Source organism: Prionailurus viverrinus, chromosome E1 (assembly GCF_022837055.1).
Source record: "Prionailurus viverrinus isolate Anna chromosome E1, UM_Priviv_1.0, whole genome shotgun sequence".
Taxonomy (NCBI): Eukaryota; Metazoa; Chordata; class Mammalia; order Carnivora; family Felidae; genus Prionailurus; species Prionailurus viverrinus.
The window spans coordinates 11,953,335-11,970,318 of record NC_062574.1 but is presented as its reverse complement, the minus strand read 5'-3'; the positions used below and the strand labels follow the sequence as shown (position 1 = coordinate 11,970,318).

At 53.1% G+C, this 16,984-nt stretch overlaps 1 protein-coding gene across 2 annotated transcripts in view; it reads left to right on the top strand.

Moving 5' to 3' along the window:
- Positions 1-13,899, top strand: part of NT5M (5',3'-nucleotidase, mitochondrial) — a 28,134-nt gene extending 14,235 nt beyond the window's left edge. The window contains exons 3-5 of one of the 2 annotated variants that reach the window (XM_047832009.1): positions 1,774-1,834; positions 11,583-11,697; positions 13,075-13,899. In XM_047832009.1, the coding sequence (XP_047687965.1) occupies positions 1,774-1,834; positions 11,583-11,697; positions 13,075-13,217 (319 nt within the window). In that variant the 3' untranslated portion in view covers positions 13,218-13,899. Of the gene's footprint in view, positions 1-1,773; positions 1,835-11,582; positions 11,716-13,074 lie in introns of both variants that reach the window. The other variant, XM_047832008.1, reaches the window with a different exon arrangement.
- The last annotated feature ends 3,085 nt before the right edge of the window (positions 13,900-16,984 follow it).

The following is a 16,984-nucleotide window of genomic DNA, read 5'->3' as shown; positions in this document are numbered from 1 at the left end:
GTGACGGCAGCTGGGAAGGGCAGCAGGCGTGGGGCCGTCGGGCACAGGCTTCACCGAGTCAGGGATTTTGAAGGAGTGTTGCTGTGTGGACGGGGGAGGCCCGGGGCCCCGAGGCCTCGGCCCAGCCTGTCCAAAGGTGTCGCAGGAGGCTCTTGGTCTCCCGAAAGATTTCAAGGGCAGACACAACGCAACGGATGAGCAGTACAGGCCAGGGGGTGTATTAAAGCGGAAGTACACTCTCGAGGGGTGAGGCCCCGCGAGCTCAAGAGAGAGCTGTGCCCACGGAGGTTTGAGTCTCTGCCTTTCACCGGCAGGTGTTAGCAGCAGGGTGGAATAGTCATTCCCTGAGTCGGGGATTTCTTGGAAGCAGGGGGCGGTCCCTTCCAGGACTGTGGGTTACTCGCTTTTTCTTCCTGATTTGGTCGGGGGTGGGGATGGGGGGGGTCCTGTCAAGGCTCCCTTAGGGAGGAGATTTTAGTGATACTCTGTCAGCCATCTTGGGCCTGTCTGGTTTGATCCGGTTTCCCGTGGTTTTGCTTCGGGGTGCTGCCTGGACGGCGCCTGTGACTTTTCCTCACAGTTGACCGGGACTTCCTCTCTGCTGGCCTCTAGGCCTCCTGTTAGAACCTGACCAACCATCCACTCTAACAGGAGGAAAGGTCTGGAAGCGAGGAAGAGCCTCCTCATCTTGTGTCTCTGAAGCACGTGGGGTGTGAGGGAAAAACAACTTTCGCTGCAAGGCACGCAGGGGAGGCAGGTTCCTCGCGGGAGGCCAGGTTTCAGTGCGGGCAGGGGGTGAGAGCGCACCTCGAGGAGAGGCTGAGTGCCTACGGGACGGACCCTGCACGCGGGCGGGGACAGTGAGGGTGGCAGGGGCAGCGCCACGAGAGCCAAGCCTCGGGGGTCGCTGGACGGCACAGGCATTCTCGCCTGGGGACCTGGCAGTCTGACGTCGGTCGGACTCTCGGGGGACTAATTTGCCAAAGAGAAAAGGAGCCAGGAAACCTAGTCTTCCCAGGCTCGTTCGATGCCAGCTTTATGTGGCTGTTTGGGACCAGATGGCTGTGTCGGGGCCCCTGGGCCGTGGGGACGAGGCCCTTCCTGTCAGTTCCCCACTGTCACCAGACGGTGGGGAGGCGGTGTTCCTCAGCAGAGCCCGTGCCCGTCTTGAGGGGCCTCCCTGCCATCGTCTGGCCGCTTAGCCTGACCCAGAGGATGGGGCCGCTGCTCTCTGTCGCCTCCGCCGGAGGGCTTGGCGGGCACACTCCCTCCCAAGGCTCCTCCCTCACGGGGTTCTTTGCTTTGCATGGCATGAGGCCCTGATTCTCCCTCAGGTAACTTGCTCTGCATCCTTTTAAGGCCTCTCGTCGCTCATGCTTCCTCCTCTCGGCATCTCCCCGTTCAGATCCCCCGAGAGGGCGAGAGATTCACCAGCTAACTGGCTCCGGCCACATGCAGAAGTGCTTTCTCAAGTGTCTCACACAGTCTCTCCTCTCTCCAACTCCGTGTTAGGAGCCAAACATACACAGTCCGTGGGATGCCCGTCCCCGAGCTGGTCGCGGGGCCGGAGGTGATGTCGCACGTGGGTGTTCAGGGCCGTGGGACAGAGCAGATGTCTCTGGCTTGGACAGCAATGCAGGGCAGTGGGTTTTCCGGTTCCAGGTGGCGGGTGCAGACCCGTGAGGGCCTGACGCCCGCAGAGCAGGAGGGCGGGGGTGACGAAGGCCGCGGAGACGTGGGTGCTCAGGCTGACTCTCCTTCCTCTTGTCGCAGCACTGATGTCTTCATCTGCACGAGTCCCATCAAGATGTACAAGTACTGTCCCTACGAGAAGGTAAGATGTGCAGCTTGCTTGGAGGGCCTGGTGCTTTGCCCCTTCTCACCTTTACCCCATGGTGCCGCGGGTAAGGGGTGCTGGCACTCAGTACCCCCCGGGGGAAGGCACGGCCCTCACCGCACAGCCTTCGGGAGCCCGGGCGGCCTCGTGTCTGCCTCTTCTCCCGTCCCTCCCTCCTGTCCGTGCCAGCGTCTCCTCTCCCAAAGATCTTCTCTGGCACCAGTCTGAAATTCCAGCACGTTCTCTGCGTGGACCCTGGGGAGGGTGCCAGGTTCTCTGGGGAGGCTGACCACCCCCATGTTAGGGAAGCATCATTTGTGAAGGGTGAGACGAGAGAAACGTGCCAGGGGAGGCCGTGGAGGCACCCCCCACCGAAATACTGGGGTGCCTGACTCTGTTCACACAAAAGTCTTACAAAGGTGAGGCGGTTACATGGCGTCTTGCTACACATGCTCATGTCATCTTTATTGGAAAGAACTAGAATGACGTAACGCTGGGGCTTTTCTGGAAATTGAGAACCTGTGGTACCAAACCCACAGGAAAGGTGTGTTGCCCGGGAGGTGGGCACTCCTCCCACAGGTGGGTTCACGGGAAATGGGGGCAGCCTCCCAAGTCCAGGAAGGCGGGGAAGGCGGGACTGGGCACCCAGAACACCGCTCCCCCCCCCCCCCCCCCCCCCCCCTCAGGGGGATTGCTCGGCACGGAATTTTCTCAAGTGTCTCACACAGTCTCTCCTCTCTCCAACTCCGTGTTAGGAACCAAACATACACAGTCCGCACGACATTGAGTGCCTTGGGTGTGCGTTAAGTGCAATGGGAACTCACCCTTGCTGAGCAGGGAACGGTGGCATTAGGCAAGGCACTTGGCCGTCACCACTGCATTCCGTGCTCCTCACCCATTCCCTGGTTACCCTCCGACTTTTAACATGAGTTGCGCTAAACTCAAGGGAGCTAAGGACCTGCCACCAGTAAGTGTGGAGTTAGGACTGAAGGCCTGGCCCGCTGCTTCTAGCAGAGCAATGATCCGAAGTCAGGTCCCCAGACCGGCGGGATCTGCATCCCCCAGACGTTTGGGAGAAGTGGACGTTTTCCAGCCCTTCCTGTGACCTTCTGAGTCGGAAGCTCTGGGAGCGGCCCAGCGTGTTTTAACAAGTCCACCAGGTGCACCCGCAGGGGTGAGTCCCTGGGCCAGAGTAACTATTTCAACTGTGCTTGTAGTGGGTGGTCAGGGTGATTGCCTGGTGCTTAGTGGAGTAAGACTGAGAAAATGGCAGCCATTCCTGCGTTCCTGTGGACTCAAGCTCCGTCTTGATGCCCACCCTCCCACCTTACGGCTTCAGCCCAAGACCACCCTCTGAGCTCTGGGTAACTCAAACCTGATGCCCCCGGGCTCCTGATGTCCCCATTTCATGTTTGTCTGCCCCTCTCAGTAAACTGGCATCGTCCGCCAGCCTCTGAGCCTGAGAGCCACAGGGCCATCTTGGTGATGCCCTTCTTACCCCCCACGCCCAGGGCATCAGCAAGTTGCATTTCCCGTTCGGGGTCCTGGCATCCGCCTGCTTCTCTCTCCGTCACACCACCTTAGCTTCTCTTCCCAGAACCGCCAAAAGAGCCGTCCGTACTGCCTGCTCGTTTCAGTTCCACACGGTTCTACAAAGTAGATCATGTGAGTCCCACGCTGTAAAACCTTTCAGTAGTTTTCCACCGCACTTTAAAATGGAATTTTAAAATACACGCACGCACACACACAAACTCCTCATCATAACCCGCAAGGCCCCCCGAGCCGTCTCTCCTGCCATCCTAAGTTCCTGATCCTCCGTTCTCAATGGATGCTCCGTGTTCCTATTTCTCAAGCAGGCCCGGTGTTCTCGGCGCGTGCCCTTAAACCTGCTGGGCCGTCTGCGTGCCTGGTTCTTCCTCCTCCCTGAGGCCTCACTCAGCCGCCCCCCCAACCCCGTTTCCTGCCCGTGTCTAAAAGTTTGTTCTTTCCCTGCCTTGCTGTTCCGTCCCTCAGCCCCTTGTTTCCTGTATAGACACTCGCAAGGGGTTTACGTCTTCGTCTGTGTCTTGTTATCTGTCTCCCCGTTAGACTGCAAGCCCCATGAGGGCAGCGACTGTGTCTGTCTTGCTCACTTTTGGTCCCAGTGCCTGGCACGCTGACAGCACTCAGTGTTTGTTGTCGGATGCATAGATTCAACAGGCACTCATCAAACACATTCCAGTAACCATGTTTGCCATTTATCTGATGCCTTAGCTATGCCAGGCACTGTACTTTTATTATCAGTACGGCAGCTCCCTGTGAAACAGGGTGCTCCTCTGATGTGAGGGACGAAGAGGAAGGCTGAGAGAGGCGAGGCAGCTCGTCCCTGAGCTTGGCGATCGCACAGGCAGCAGGGCTTGGTCCAGAGCCGTGCGTCCCAGAGCCCACGCCCTTAGCTGCTCCCACCCGCAGCGCCTGCGCACTGCAGAGGGCTCAGAGTCCAGTGAACACAGATGATACCACTTGGGGCTCCTTCATTGCAAGCGACATCAACGGTGTGCCGCTAACTTGAAGAAAACTAGGGTTTATTAGGAGGCTGTTGCTTTGCTCAGAGAACCACCGGAGGATCTGAAGGAGCAGCCCGTCGACAAGCCGCTGGGGAGCCAGAGCCAGCAGGCAGTCTCTCCAAGCACTTGTGCTCGCAAAGACCACAGCCCCATTCGTTCTCCGTCCGTGGGTGTGTTTGCCCAAGATTCACGTTCCCAGGAGGGAGGCTTACCGGCTGAGCTCAGGTCACGCTCCCCACCCTTGGTCAGGGGAGGGTGGGCATCCTGACTGACATCCCATCAAGGCCAGGGGTCTTTGAAGAGAAAAAGTGAGGTGCTGTTATCAGAGGAAGGGGCTCAGTGATAGTGGGCAGCGGATGCCCTGACCAAACAAAGGGAAAAAATATCAAAACCCTGGCTGTAAAACTGCTACCTGTGATGAAAACACTATTAATATTTTGAGGTGTTTCTTTCTAGTTTCTCTTTGATGCGTATTAATTTTTTTACGTTTATTTTTGAGAGAGAGAGAGAGAGAGAGAGAGAGAGAGAGAGAGCAGGGGTGGGGCAGAGAGAGGGAGACACAGAATCCAAAACAGGCTCCAGGCTCCCAGCTGTCAGCACAGAGCCCGACGCGGGGCTCGAACCCACAAACTGTGAGATCATGACCTGAGTTGAGGTCAAATGCTTAACCAACTGAGCCACCCAGGCGCCCTCTCTTTGATGCATATTAAATATAATACATGTATTTTAACAAAACTTAAATCTCCCGTGGTTTAGCATCCTCTTTCCACTTAATGTAGTTTTAGCCTTTGTTCTGTCACCAAGTATTCTTGGAAAAACATGATTGCTAATAGCCAAAGTCATCTTGTAAATAAATCTTCATATGATTGTGTCCACAGGATAGATTCCAGGAGATAGAATTCCTGGCTCCCACAAGGAGGGTCTACCATGACACGCACTACAGGGAGGGAGGGTCACACGGTTGGCGCTGTGCTGGCGTCAGGCAGGGGCCAGGCCGGGCCACAGAGGGTCGGTCAGTGGAGGGAGTGGAGTACTGAACAAAGACATGAAGACAGGAAAATGCGGGGTATGTTTGAGGAACTTTGGGTGAGTTGTGTTGGCTGGTGGCCTTGGGGCCTGGCTGGGATGTGGGCTTGGGATCAGGCTGGGGTGCAAGCTCATCTCCCAGCCCTCTGTCACCGTTCAGCTACATTGTCACCTCCTCCCCCCCGCCCCGCCCCCACCGGAAGCCAGAGGGGAAGGCGGACTGACTGTGTCTTGCCAAGAGATGAAAGTAGCTATAGCCACCTCCCCTCCCACCGTCCGTGTGCCCTCCCATCCCTAGTAGACGGACCCTCTGTCCTTGGCCAGCTGAGGCTGGGGGCAGGCGGCTGCTGCTGATTCTTCTGCTGGTGCCTGTGGTGGAGTGATGTCCTGTCTCAGGACGTCAACTGAGGATGGATGTTTTGCCCTCATGGCAGCCCCGGTGGGTGCCCACGACCTGGACCTCTCACAGAGTTTTTCCCTCCGCACCTGCCCCCAGGACAGCATCAGCCTTTGGCAGCAGACGTGGGAGTTTTTCTCCTTAGTTGATTCCCCTCGAGACCCAATCAAAGGAAGGAAACCCAATTGCTAAGAGGTCAGCTTCTTTATCATACTTAGGGCGTCAGAATTATGTACCATTCAGGTTATCAGAACCAGAACCTTCTTTCTGGCTCGACCGTGCTGACATTTTACACCCAGATGTACATGCAGGCAAGGGCTTCACCTGCAATGACCCATTAACCTTCATAATAGCCTTTTGAAGTAGGTATTGTTATTATCCCCAGACTGTCAGGTTTGGGCAGTCTGACTCCAGGGCCTGTGCTCTGTACCTGTGCTATGCTGACCCCGTTTTCTAATTCCACCTGATTCAGAACTTAGCACGATATTACTAGTTTTTTTTTCCCCCCCGAAGAGATTTAAAAACAATCTACGGTGAATGCTCCATGCTCAAGCATGATATTTTACTGTTACTTTTCCGTATTCCGATCACAAGTGGGATTAAGTGAGATGCTTGGACGTAACAATGGGACACGTGCTTTTCATGTGAAGTCTGGTCTCCAGCTGATATGTCTGCTAGATTCTGTGTTTGATTTTAAGAATAAATGTTAAACATTTCCACTCCATAAGTGAGCCTCTTCACTTGAACTCAAATAAAAAATGTCGGCCAAGTTTTGAACTTCAGAAGGTAATGAATGAAAGTTCTTCACATATTTCACACCACAATTGTCCAACTGCTCCCAGAACTTAAACCTCCTGTAAGACTTACACTAAAAGCACATCATTTGCCACCAAAACAAACCATAATTTCTTTTAGGAGCAGTGAGAGTCATACTGCCAGCATTTCAGGAACTTTCTCTGGTGGTACCTCCCACCTCCTGTGCTACCTAGGAGAGTCTCAAACTGGGGCTCATGCTATGTTTTGGCCCCAGCTACTATTTATAAAAAAATTGGCTGTTCATGGTAATTGGCATAGGGTTTTTTTGGGAGGATGATGGAAACCTTCTGGAATTACATGGGCAATGGTCGCACAACATAGTGGATTACTAAAGCAAACCCACTGAAATGTATACTCAAAATTGCTGAATGTTATGGTATGTAAATTATATATAAAAATGACTGTGAAGTAAAATAAAAAGGACACAGCCTTTTACAATACATAAAATAATGTGCTAGAAAAAAGAGAGGTCTCAAATAAAACCAGAAATGAAAGAGTTGTCACAACTGATACCACAGAAATACAAAGGATAAGAGACCACCGAGAATAATTATATGCCAGCAAATTGGACAACAGTAGAAGAAATGGATAGATTCTGAGAAACACAACCTTCCAAGACTAAATCGTGATGAAATAGAAAATCCGAACAGCTCAGTTACTACCAAGGAGAATGAGTCAGTAACCAAAAACCTCCCAGTGAACAAATGTCCATGACCAGACGACTTCACTGGTGAATCTTGACGAACATTCAAAGAAAAATTAATCCCAACCCTTCTCAAATTCTTCCCCAAAATGGAAGGGGAGTGGAGGGACTCTGAAACACATTTATGAGACCAGCATTACCCTGATCCCAAAACCAGACAAGAATGCCACACAAAAGAAAATTTGAGGTCAATATCCCTGATTAATGCAGATGCAGAATTCCTCAATAAAATACTGGCAAACTGATTTCAACAATACATTTAGAGGATCATATGCCATGATCAAGTGGGATTTGTTCCAGGAGTGTAAGGATGGCTCAACGTATGCAAATCAACTAAGTGATGTGCTACATTAACAAAATAGATAAAAACTATATGATCATCCCACTAGATGCAGAAAAGCATTTGACAAAATTCCATATCCATTTTAATGAAAACTCTCAACAAAGCAGATATAGAGGGAATGTACTTCAACATAATACAGGTCATTATGACAAATTCAGGGCAAATACTCTGCTCAAGGGTGAACAGCTGAAAGCTTTTCCTCTAAGAGCAGGAACAAGACAGGATTTTTATTCAACATAATATTGGATGTCCTAGCCACAGCAATTAGGCAAGAAAAAAAAATTGGAAAGGAAGAAGTAAAACTGTCACTGTTTGCAGATGACATGATATTATATATAGAAAACCTTAAAGACTCCACCAAAAAACTGTTGGAACTAATAAACAAATTTAGTAAAGTTACAGGATACAAAATCCTACACAAAAGTCTGTTGTATTTCTTTACATTAATAATGAACTGTCAGAGAAATTAAGAAAATTTCATTCATAATTGCATCAAAAATAATAAAATACCTTGGAATAAATTTATCCAAGGAGGTGAAAGACCTGTATATTAAAAACTATAAGACCTTAATGAAAGAAATTGAAGAAGATACAAATAAATGTCAAGATATTTTGTATTCATGAATTGGAAGAATTCATATTTAAAAAATTTTCATATTGGGGCGCCTGGGAGGCTCATGGTTGAGCGTCCGACTTCGGCTCAGGTCATGATCTCACAGTTCGTGGGTTGGAGCCCCACATCAGGCTCTGTGCTGACAGCTCAGAGCCTGGAGCCTGTTTCAGATTCTGTGTCTCCCTCTCTCTCTGCCCCTCCCCCACTTGCACTCTGTCTCTCTCTGTCTCAAAAATAAACATTAAAAAAAAAAAAAAGAATTTCCTTTAAAAAATTTTTTTTCATACTATCCAGGGGTGCTGGGTGGCTCAGTTGGTTAAGTGTCTGATTCTTGGTTTGGGCCTTTAGGTCATGATCTCATGGTTTTGTGTGTTCGAGCCCTGCAGCAGGCTCTGTGCTGGCAGTGTGCGGCCTGCTTGGCATTCTCTCTCCTTCTCTTTCTGCCCCTCCCCCACTCATGCTATCTCTCTCAAAATAAATGAATAAACTTAAAAAATATATATTCATACTATCCAAAAATAATCTACAGATTCAGTACAATTGCTATAAAAAAAACCATTGGTATTTTTCCACAGAACTAGAACAAACAATCCAAAAATTTGGAGCCACAAGTGACCCCAAATAGCCATGGCATTCTTGAGAAAGAAGAACAAAGCTGGAAGTGTCACGCTCCCTGATTTCAAGCGATATTGCAAAGCTATAGTAATCAAAACAGTATAGTCTTGACATAAAACTGACACCTAGATCAATGAAACAGAATAAAGAGCCCAGAAATAAACCCATGCATGTGTGGTCAATTAATTTAGGACAAAGGAGTCAAGGATAGATAATGGAGAAAGGACAACCTCCAAGAAATGGTGGGAAAGTTGGACAGCCACGTGCAAAAGAATGAAACTAGACCACTGTCTTACAGCACACACAAAAATTAACTCAAAATGGATTAAAGACTTGAATGTATGACTTGAAACCTTAAAACAGAAGAAAAATAGGCGGTTAACCCCTTGACATACATCTTGGCAGTGATTTGAATCTGGCATCAAGACAAAGGCAACAAAAGCAAAAATAAACAAGTGATAACTACATCAAACTAAAAAGCTTCTACACAACAAAGGAAACCATCAACAAAATGAAAAGGCAACCTCCTGAATGAAAGAAAATAATTGCAAAAACGATATCTAAAATATATAAAGAACTCATACAACTCCATAAGAAAAAACAACCCCCAAACCAAACAATCTGATTACAAAATGGGCAAAAGATCTGAGTAGGCATTTTCCAAAGAAGATACACACATGGCCAACAGGTATGTGCAAAGATGCTCAACATGATTAATTATCAGGGGAATGCAAATCAAAACCTCAATGAGGTGTCATCTCACACCTGCTAGATTGGCTGTTGCCAAAAAGGCCAGCAATAGTAAGTGTTGGCGAGAAATGTAGAGAAAAGGGAGCCCTTGTGCACAGTTGGTGGGAATGCAAATTGGTACAACCACTCAGGAAAACAGAATGAAGATTCCTCAAGAGATGAAAAACAAAACTACCGAATGATCCTGCAATTTTACTTCTGGGTATTTATTCAGAGAAAACAAAAACAGTAATTTGAAAAGATATATGCACCCCTTTGTTCGTTGCAGTATTATTTACAATAGCCGAGATGTGGAAACAACCTAAGTGTCCGTTGATGGATGAATGGATAAAGAAATTTAGTTATTATACACAATGAAATGACTCAGTCATAGAAAATCTTGCCATTTGTGACAACATGGATGGACCCTGGGGGCATTATGCTGAGAGAAATAAGTCAGACAGACAGAAACAAATACTGTATGATCTGTCTCATATGTGGAATCTGAAAACAAACAAACAAACAAAACAACCCAAGCTCATAAATGCAGAGAGCAGGTCAGTGGTTGTAAGAGGTGGGGGATGGGAGAAATGGATGAACTGTTTGCTTTAGTGCAAACAAATAAAATTTAAAAAGCTAATGTTTAAAAAAAAATTTTTTTTAAAAGGGGGGCTCCTGGGTGGCTCCGTTGGTTTAAGTGTCTGACCTCGGCTCGGGTCATGAACTCCTGAGTTCGAGCCCCACGTCAGGCCCTGTGCTGACAGCTCGGAGCCTGGAGCCTGCTTCGGATTCTGTGTCTCCCCCTCTCTCTGCCCCTCCCCTGCTCATGCTCTGTCTCTCTCTGTCTCAAAAATTTAAAAAAAAAATTAAAAAAAATTTACCATCTAAACTGTTTCTAAGAGTAGAGTCATCTGTTTCATGTTTATTTTTGGAGCTATTGTAAAGGTATTGTTTCTTTCGTTTCAATATCCAAAGGTATAGAAATACAAGTGATTTTTGCGTATTGACCTAGTATCCTGCCATCTTGCTAAACTTCTTTATTCGAGTAGCTTTTTTTACATATAATTCAGGGCTCTCAAAGTTTAACTAAAGTAACATCTGTTAACTACTTACTACGTGTCAGGCATTACTCTGTGTCCTACGCAGATTTAATGTGATCATAACCACACTGCAAAGACACAGGTCTTAGAAGGTTAAATGGTTTGCTTAAGTCCTGCAGCTCAGACACATCAGAACCACAGGAGAGGAGAGATGAGACCAGCAGTGGCACCCTTTGTCCAGCTGCCTTGTACGAGCACTCTCTGTGTGCCAGGCACTGTGCTAAGACTTTTACGTACATTGTCCCATTTAATCCCCAAAGGAGTCCCGTGAGGTAATACTCCCATTACCTCCACTTCCCCATCTCCCCTGCTCATGCTCATGCTCTCTCTCTCAGAAATAAATAAACCTTAAAAAAAATTTTTTTTAAAACATGATGGGTGGTGACAGGCCGCCTGGGTGACTCAGTCGGTTGAGCGTCCGACTTCGGCTCAGGTCATGATCTCATGGTTGATGAGTTCGAGCCCTGCATTGGGCTCCCTGCTGGCAGCACAGAGCCTGCTTCGAATCCTCTGTCTCCCTCTGTCTCTGCACCGCCCCCTCAAAAATAAATAAACATTAAAAATAAAAGGTGCAGGAGGCCTTCATAGCATGCGTGTTGGGTTGAGTAGGCCAGGCATGTGCGGGCTTGGAGCTGGGGTGCGGGCAGCCTGGGTTTGAGCCAGGGTTCTGCCGCTTTCTAGCTATGGGGACATGGACAAGTCCCACCATCTCCTTGAGTATGTTTCCTCTGCTGCCACTGGGATCATCACATCTTGATGGCGGCCCTTCCTCCTGGAAGAAGCCTGGCTGTGCCCCAGCCGTGTCTGTGCCCAGGCCTGACGGCCCCTTCCTCTCCCCCTCCCTGTTTGTGTTCCAGTATGCCTGGGTGGAGAAGCACTTTGGCCCCGACTTTCTGGATCAGATTGTGCTGGCCACAGACAAGACCGTGGTCTCCGCCGACCTTCTCATAGATGACCGGCCAGACATCACAGGCAAGTGGCCTGCCGCAGGTGAGGAGCGAGTGTGGAGAGCTGGGAGCCACTGGGAGCGACAGCATGCAGGGCTGGCCTCACGGCCCCTGTCCTGAGTGGTCCCCACTTAATCACCAGATGTGTGTTAGGCCTTCAGCCTCCAGTGCTCCCCTACCGGGAAGGCAAGGTTATTCTCAGCGTCCGGCAGCATCTGGCCTTGGAAGGGGTGCCCCTGGGAGTCGGGAGAAGCGGGTCTCAGCTCCTGGGGTAACTCGTCGGATGAGTCCCTTTTTACCTCACCTAAAATGAGGACCAGGCCGGCCCCCAAGCATTTGTTTTTAGCAACAAAGCCGTTTTTTTCCCCCAAGGGCAATGTGGACTGAACCTGCTGGAAAACAGAAAAGCATAATGTGTCTAGTTGAAGGAGCTATATTTGTCCCTTTTGCTGATGGGTGACTCCCTCCCTCCCTCCCTCCCTCCCTCCAAACAAACAAACCTTATACCACCTTCGAGGGGAGCGGGGAAATTCATCAGCGCACCTAACTGGGTAGGAAGGCTTCTGCTGCCGTAAATCTAGGAACTCAAACACCAGTCAGAATTCGGTTTCTTTTATCTCCTGACTGCTCTGCTTTGCCTTTGTACTCGGTCAGGCTCTCCTGGTAGCCATCAGGGCTTTCAGAGTTAACGCCTATTCTTTTGGTCACCTCAGTGGGAGAATACAGAATATCGCTTCCCTAATGGCTTTTGGAGCTGGCTCGGGAAACACACCCATCTATCTCCACACGGGTCACAGTGTGGCCACAGGGTGGGATTCATGCGTGTGCCCACCCCTGACCTCCCAAGCCACGTGCTTCCACAAGGAGAGTCAGGGCACGTGGGGGGCATGGAGCCCCGCCCAGCTTCTGTCTCCGACCACGGGGAGCAGGGGGGAGGCCTGTGCAGGAGGAGCCGGGCAGTCAGGCTGTAACCCGGGGGACAGGATCAGCACCAGAGTGCTGGTGTGGACAGGTGGACCTGAGGGATCGAAGGTTACCCACGGTCGACAGGTGGGAAGCTGCGAAGCCGGCACTGGCCAGCGAGGGAAGGGAAGGCCGAGCACGAGGGAGGGGAAGGGCAGGGCGTCAGCAGGGCTCAGCTCTGAGGGCGGCCGTGGTGAGAACGACCACCACCATCACCACCACCACGGAAGCCACCGTTTGCTTTGGGTCCCCTGGGGGCCGTCCCAGGTGCTCCTCCGCGTGGCCCATCTCATTCAACCCTTGCAACCCCCCAGTGAGCCGGTGCTGGCTCAGTCAGCACTTGACCGACGGGGAAGCCGGGTCTCAGAGAGGCCCGCTGTTGCTGAGGACGCCCCGGGCCTCCTGGAGCCGGCCTCAAGTGCTGCTTTCCTGCCCACAGGGGCCGAGCCGACCCCCAGCTGGGAGCACATCCTCTTCACGGCCTGTCACAATCGGCACCTGCAGCTGCAGCCTCCCAGCCGCAGGTTGCACTCGTGGGCAGACGACTGGAAGGCCATTCTGGACAGCAAGCGGCCCCGCTGAGCTGGACTGTGCTCCGTCCGGGCTTCTCCGCAGGGCCCCTGGCCTCAGGGCTCCCACCTCAGGGCCTGTGAGGGGTGGGGGGGGGAGGGCTAGTGTTCTGGCCCGGGGCTCCCTCTCCGATGTCCCGGGCCCACTGCATGTCTCCCCCCTTTCCCCAGCCCTGCCAGGCCTTAAACTGATCTCGGGGCAGGGCTGGCCCAGGGGCCCTGGACAAGACACGTGCCCCCCGGGGGATGCAGGCTGACCTCAGGCCACGGCCGGGCTGCCCAGGGCTCGGGGCTCCAGACCGGAAGGAGCCGAGGGTCCAGCAGGCCTCCCCCACCCCTCAGGGAAGTCCCCACTCCCGGGTCTGCGGCTCATCGGCGAGGGTGCCAGCAGTGAGGTGCTTCCGGAGTGAGAGGGCCCCGAGCCCTCATTCTGAGCTGCAGCCCCTTCCCTGCCTGCCCACCTGGTCCCCGCTCCCCTAGGGACCCACCGTGGATTCAGCAGACACCCTGAATTCCAGGGCACGCCCGTCTCCAGGCACCGCACGCCATCCTGCCTTTGACCGGCTCCGAGATTTCTTGTACCTCCGGCCCTGGGGCCCTGCTCGGGGCACAGCACAGTCAGCAGGCTGCAACGTCTGCTGAAGGCCTGGAAAATAAATGCTGTTCACGTGTCACTCAAGGAGTGGCCACCTCTAGCCTTTGCCTGAGGTCCTCCGGCGTCTGGCCCCTGGGAGCCCAGCTGCACATCTTGGGGGGTTGCCCCCCACACTGATGAGGGGGTCTGAGGAGCCTCCCCGCCCATCGCCGTGGGTGCTGCAGGTGCTACGTGGGACCAAGAGGGATGGGCAGGTGGAGAAGCTGGCGGCCATAGTGGTCCCCTGAGTAGACCCTCCACCATGCTGACTGGTCCCCTCCTTGTGCCCCCAGGTCTCCAGCCCCTCCTGTCCTGCACAGTTCAGAGCAGGGTCCCCCACTCTGTGCTCCTCTCACCCCACGTCCCTGAGATCCCAGCAGCCAAGTGGGGAGGGGGCGGGGTGATGTCAGAGTCTCCACTTTTGTTCTTTTCGGTCTGCTGGGAAGGGTGACATGAACCAGCCATCACATCCCCAGGCTTTCTTGAAGGCTTCCCCCCTCCACTGCCCTTGCAGGGAACCCCTGATTGTCCCATCTCTGGAGTCTTCCTGCCAGGCCCCCTGTGACAGGTACACTAGGGCTGCCCCAGGAGATAGGGTCAAGTAGGAGACAAGGTGAGGGAAAGTTGCTGAAGCTCAGCCAGCCTGAGCTTCTTGACTTTCTGGCTCTCAGGGCCTCACCAGCTCGGGCATCCAGATGAGGAAGGAAGGACTCTGCTCGGGCAAGGGCAGTTTTCCACTGTGCTGTCCCCACCTCGGCAGCTGTATCCCTCCGGGGCTGGGGTGGGGGCTCTGTACGTCCGTCCTGACAAGGAGTGTATTTGGGGTTGAGTCACCTGGTCCAAGCAGGGCAGTGTCCAGAGGAGTCCTGGCCCTCCCAGCCTGTGGCTCTGGACGAAGTGAGACCTTGAAGGGCTGGCCCCTCAGCTGCTCCCCAGAGACCCTCTGTGGCTGCCCACTCGAGGACATGGCCACTGTCTAAGAGCCAGGAGACCATTTCACCTGCATGATATACTTTCTTCCTGGGCCCATTTCCTGCCCACCGGGCCCGCAAGCCTTCTTCCTAGAGCCGCCCCTGTGTAGTCACGGTGTGTAGATCCACCGGGACGCCCTAGCTTGGGACTGGCAGGGCATCGCAGCCTCTGGCCTGGTGAGAACCGCACCCTCGCCCGACTTGACCTTCTGGCCGGGAGGAGGGCCCACGGACGGAGTACCCGCTGCTCGAGGGGTTGGTGCTAGCCCAAGGCCACAGCAGTGAACCAGACCCACCCAGCCTGGCTCTCTGAAAAAACAAGCCACTTAGCTCATTTCTCTCTTGGGGCCTCGTTCTGCTCCTGACGGAGACTTAATCCCATCAGGTTTTTCTCAGCCACATCTGGTTCCTCCCAGGGAGTGTCCCAAGCACGGGGTGGGAGGGGTGTCGGGATATGTGGTGGGGAGGTGGGGTGTGCGGATGCAGGGGCCTCCTTTCTTCATGTCGACGGCAGTGGGGAAGGGAACCCCCTTCCTCAACCTCACGCTGGTGTCGCCGGACCAGTGGGTGCCGACACTGCTGGGATAGCCTGTCCCCTCCACGTCTGGTGGGGGAGGGGGGGCCCTTCGGCCACAGGGAGAGACTTGCTCCAGACTGTGCCCCGCTGGGGGGCGGTGCGACCCCTTTGCCTGCTTGCCTCCTCCCCGTGCTCCTGGCTCCTGGTGACCCGCAGGGAGCGCCAGGGCCACGGGCAAAAGCTGGGGTGGGGTGGGGGCGGCCAGGGCACAGAGCCCCCTCGCAGGCACTCTGTCCCTCGTCTCTGCCAGCCCTTGCTGTCCGCTCCCAGCCCGCGCAGGCCCGATTCTAGGTCTGCTTCTTACAGAGCTATGGCGTGGGTGCTGTGCTGGCTTCAGCAGGCTGGCTCTCCCACAGCCTCTCCTTCGGGACTGATTGGCAGCCTGAGTGTACAAACTCCGAAGCTACGGATTGCTGAGCTTGTTCTTTGCTCATCCAGGATCCCTCACCCTGAGGCGACAGCGGCCTCAGCCGCCTAATTCATTTAAAGGAGAAAAAAAGAATTGTAGCGGCAAAGATGTTTTAGTCAGTGCCTCGGAATGCGGCCCCACCTGACGAGCAGAGGAGCCATCCAGAACTCACTGTGATTCCCCGAGCTACAGGAGAGGTCTGGGGCTGCGGGAGCAACTGGAGTGGGGCCCTGGCCAGCCTCGGGCCCGGACAGGCCCCTTCCAGCAGGCGGCACTGGCTGAGGTCTGGGTAGAGGAAGGGAGAGCCCTCCTGGCTGAGGGAAGGCTGTGCAGAGGGCCTGGGGCTGGAGGGGGTTGCCGAAGAGCGTAGGAGGGAAGCAGCAGCAGAACGAACCTGGACAAGAGTTGGGGAGGTCAGGTCGGAGGTGGAGCCTGGGCAGAGAACCAGCATGGAGGTGCTGCCTGTCCTGTGGCACCCACTTTGCCGGGCCCCATCATTGCCCTCATTGTGCTGGGAGGGAGGGACACCTGCAGCAGCTGATGACAGAGGCCAGGACTTCTCGGCTTTATGATTTTCTTCCCTTCCTCCCTCCCAACCTCCCTCCCTTCCTCCCTCCCTCCCTTCCTCCCTCCCAACCTTCCTCCCTTCCATACTCCCTCCTCTCTCTCCCCCCCTCCCCCTTCCTTCTTTCCTTCCTTCCTTCCTTCCTTTCAACAGGATACACACAAGTGAAATGAAGGTGACTTTCTTCAAAGCCCATGAAGTATGTGTTTGGCTTCAGCACCGTTTAATGAGTTGCAGAAAAGGGACTCCACCTCCTGGTAGCAAAGCCAGGCTTGTCCTGCCCCGAGATGAGGTGGCCCATCAGCGTGGTCCCTTGCCTTCTTCACTGGCTGGCCTCAACAGGCTCAGCTCCTGTCAGGAGTGGAGATCTACCCCTTTGATGATGTTGGAAATAAGACCAGAGCCCCTGGAGGGAGCCATGGCCTCCAGGTTAGCCAGGGGTCTGAGGCAGAAAGATTTAGTATAGTTATTCCACTCTTCTGGGTCACGGTTTCCCCACTGGGTCCCATTCCAACATCATAACCTCACTAACGGTCATTTCCTTAGTACTTCCACATTCCACAAGCTGAAGAGCACGTTCTGTGGCCTCATAACCACCCTCTTGTGGTCACTCCCACTTACTGA